Here is a 3,628-nt window from a genome sequence, read left to right on the forward strand (position 1 = left end):
AGTAGTCCAAATCAGTTACTCAAAGCTTTTATGCCAGTAGCTCACAAAGTAGAATTTTTGCTCAAAGCCTCCACAGCTTAGAGGGAACATTGGTTGGGACCACTGGCCTGATCCAGCAGGGCTCTTCTGGTGTTCTTATGAAGGCCTCGGCCTCCATGCCCTGTTGTTGGCCCTCCAGAGGAACTGGCTGGTCACTGTGTGAGACAGGAGGCTGGACTAGATGGACCCCTGGTCTGACCCAGCAGGGCTCTTCTGATGTTCTTATGAAGGCCTCGGCCTCCATGCCCTGTTGTAGCCCTCCAGAGGAGCTGGTTGGCCGCTGTGTGAGACAGGAGGCTGGACTAGATGGACCCCTGGTCTGACCCAGCAGGGCTCTTCTGATGTTCTTATGAATGCCTCGGCCTCTATGCCCTGCTGTTGGCCATCCAGAGGAACTGGTGGGCCCCTGAGTGAAACAGGATGCTGGACTGGATGGACAATTGGTCTGATCCAGCAGGGCTCTTCTGATGTTCTTATGTTCATGGGCTCCTTTAATTGGGAGATGGGGACAACAACCCTGCAGGAACAGCAAGTGTTTCTTGAGAGGCGCCTTCTTGCACTTACCCAGTGAGAGCCGAGCAGGCTTGCGTCAGGCAGTCCCTCTTCCCAATCTTGTTGATGCAGTCGCTGAATGCCGTCTTGATGTCCGGGATTGAAAGGCAGCCCTGTGCAAAGGGGGGAAAGCATCAGAGCCTGCTCAGCCACCATTGTACGCAGAACCGACTTTCTGCAACCGCTCCTCATCCCTTACGCCGGGAGTCCCCAACGTGGTGCCCCGCGGGAACCCACCTGCCCGCCGACACCTTTCCTGGTGGCTCATCAAGTGCTCTTAGAAATGGGGGTGGGGTTTGGTGAGGCTTTTGGCCAACAAGGCTTCTGATTGGCTGCGCAGATTGAAAGGCATTCTGTTAAGCAGAGGTTTTGCCTGAAATGTTGGACCATTAGAGTTATCTATAACCTCGTTCCCTGACATTTGGTGGCTGGCTCCGCTTCCCGTAGCGGCCATTTTGTGACTGTGCCTGCAGGCTGAAAAGGGTTGGGGACCCCTGCTTTCTGCCATACCAGGGGTCTGAGACGGAGGCATTTTAGCGAAGAGGAGGAGGAGGAGAAGAAGAGATTGGATTTATACCCCGCCCTTCACTGTCTCAGAGCGGCTTACAATCTCCTTTCCCTTCCCCTCCCCACAACAGACACCCTGTGAGGCAGACGGGGCTGAGAGAGCTCTTTCGAGGAGTGGGAGGGCTTCCAGTGTCCTGGCCCCACTGGTGGACCTCCTGATGCCCCCTGGTATTTTGGGGGTGACAGAGTGTTGGACTGGATGGGCCACTGGCCTGATCCAACATTGGCTTGTCTTATGTCCTTATGTTTGTACTAGCTGTGGTGACTAAAAAGAACCTCCGCCTCTGGAGTCAGTCAACCTTCTGACACCCAGCACCAGGAAGCAACATCATAGAATCCCAGAGTTGGAAGGGTCCATAGAAGCCATCTAGTCCAACCCCCTGCTCAATGCAGGATCAGTCTATATCAGTGGTGGCAAACCTATGGCACGGGTGCCAGAGGTGGCACTCAGAGCCCTCTCTGCGGGCACGCGTGCCATCGCCCCAGCCAGGCCCAGACCATTATTAACGTGTCGAATTCTCTGCCAAATAGTTTTAAGTAAATGAAAGCCTTTGGGATTGCTTTCCTTACTTTGTTTGGATCATCTTAAGTTTATGTATGAGTGGTTTTTTCTAAAGTCAGAACCTCAGTATTCAGGTTAGATTGCCGTGTTGGCACTTTGCGATCAATACGTGGGTTCTGGGTCGCAGTTTGGACACTCGGTCTCTAAAAGAACATAAGAACATAAGAAGCCGTCCATGCTTGTAGCCCCCACCACTTCCTGTGGCAGTGAATTCCATGTGTTAATCACTCTTTGGGTGAAGAAATACTTCCTTTTATCCGTTCTAATCCGACCGCTCAGCAATTTCATGGAGTGCCCACGAGTTCTTGTACTGTGAGAAAGGGAGAAAAGTACCTCTTCCTCTACCTGCTCTATCCCATGCATAATCTTATAAACCTCAATCATGTCACCCCTCAGTCGTCGTTTCTCCAAGCTAAAGAGCCCTAAGTGCCTTAACCTTTCCTTATAGGGAAAGTGTTCCAACCCTTTTATCATTCGAGTTGCCCTTTTCTGCACCTTTTCCAAAGCTATAATATCCTTTTTAAGGTGTGGTGACCAGAACTGCACACAGTATTCCAAATGAGGTCGCACCATTGATTTATATAGGGGCATTATGATATTGGCGGATCTGTTTTCGATACCCTTCCTAATAATACCCAGCATAGCATTGGCCTTCTTTATTGCAGTCACAATCACTGGCCTAGAGCATCCCGGACAGGAAGTGTTTGTCCGGACGCTGCTTCAAGACTCCCAGGGACGGGGAACTGACCACCTCCTCGGGCAGCTGATTCCACTGCGGCACGACTCTGACTTCTAAAAGGTTTTTCCTAATATCCTTCCACTACCTTCCCGCCCTTAATCCAAACCCATTCTTGCGAGTCCAGGGGAAGGGCTGAGGTTGGCTCCCTTTCTGTATCGGTTTTCGTAAGAATAAATGTACCCATAAAAATCCCAAAATAAAGATGAGAGGCGATTAAACTAACGAAAACCAAACTTCAAGAGCTTAGCCGGAGGGAAGGACCGAAAACTTCATTCAAACCAGATGCTTGCAACCGAGGACCTAACTGGATTCACTTTGCGTGGGATTTTTGCCCGAAATGCCATTTCCTGAACGCGGCGCTGACATGAACAAAGGCTAGAGAGACGAAAACCATCTTACTGTCCCTTAGATCATTGAAGATGGTCCCATAATAACAACAAACACATGCGTGACAATCGCCCGTCCCCCGTTTCAGGACGAGGCTGTGTGTCAAAGTTTTCAAGCTACCACTCAGCCTGGGAAGACGTTTGCCAGCGAGACCAGATGCCAAAACAGCTGTTTCTATGACCTAACGTCCAAGACTACTAACACCACTTAAAGCACATCAGAGGCTTTGTGGTACAGGTCAGAGTGTGCCTGAAAAGAAGGTTCCCACGGGGAACGGGCGCCACACGGCTCATGGGAAGCAGGAGGAATTCTGCCAAAGTGATGGAACTCAGACCCAGGTGGGGCAGGTCGGTCTGTTGGAGGTTGCGAGGGGGTGAGGCCTCGGATGGTGGGATGCACTACATGGGGAGGGGTCTCGGACCTTTCTGAGCCTGGGGGCACATTTGGAATTCAGACACAGGGTGGTGGGCAGAACCACAAAATGGCTGCCGGGGGGACGCAGCCACACACAGAGACAGAACCCAAGGGCAGGGGAGAAGGGGGGTAATTAAAAAGAAAAGAAAAGATTGGATTTATACCCCGCCCTTCACTACCCGAAGGAGTCTCAGAGCGGTTTACAAACTCCTTTCTAGAGGTAAAAGTAGAAGAGATTGGATTTATACCCCGCCCTTCACTACCCAAAGGAGTCTCAGAGCGGCTTACACTCCTTTCCCTCCCCCTCCCCACAACAGACACCCTGTGAGGTAGGCGGGGCTGAGAGAGCTCAGAGAGAACTGTGAAGA

The 3,628-nt window shown here is 51.4% G+C and overlaps 1 protein-coding gene across 1 annotated transcript in view; it reads right to left on the reverse strand.

The window, feature by feature from the left end:
* ARFRP1 (ADP ribosylation factor related protein 1) overlaps positions 1-3,628 on the reverse strand; it is a 33,402-nt gene that overhangs the window by 1,723 nt on the left and 28,051 nt on the right. Inside the window, exon 7 of the mRNA XM_015412226.1 lies at positions 604-704. Within this exon, the coding sequence (XP_015267712.1) occupies positions 604-704 (101 nt within the window). The remainder of the gene's footprint in view (positions 1-603; positions 705-3,628) is intronic.

The sequence above is a fragment of the Gekko japonicus genome, unplaced genomic scaffold (genome assembly GCF_001447785.1).
Source record: "Gekko japonicus isolate JY-2015 unplaced genomic scaffold, Gekko_japonicus_V1.1 scaffold2619, whole genome shotgun sequence".
NCBI lineage: Eukaryota > Metazoa > Chordata > Lepidosauria > Squamata > Gekkonidae > Gekko > Gekko japonicus.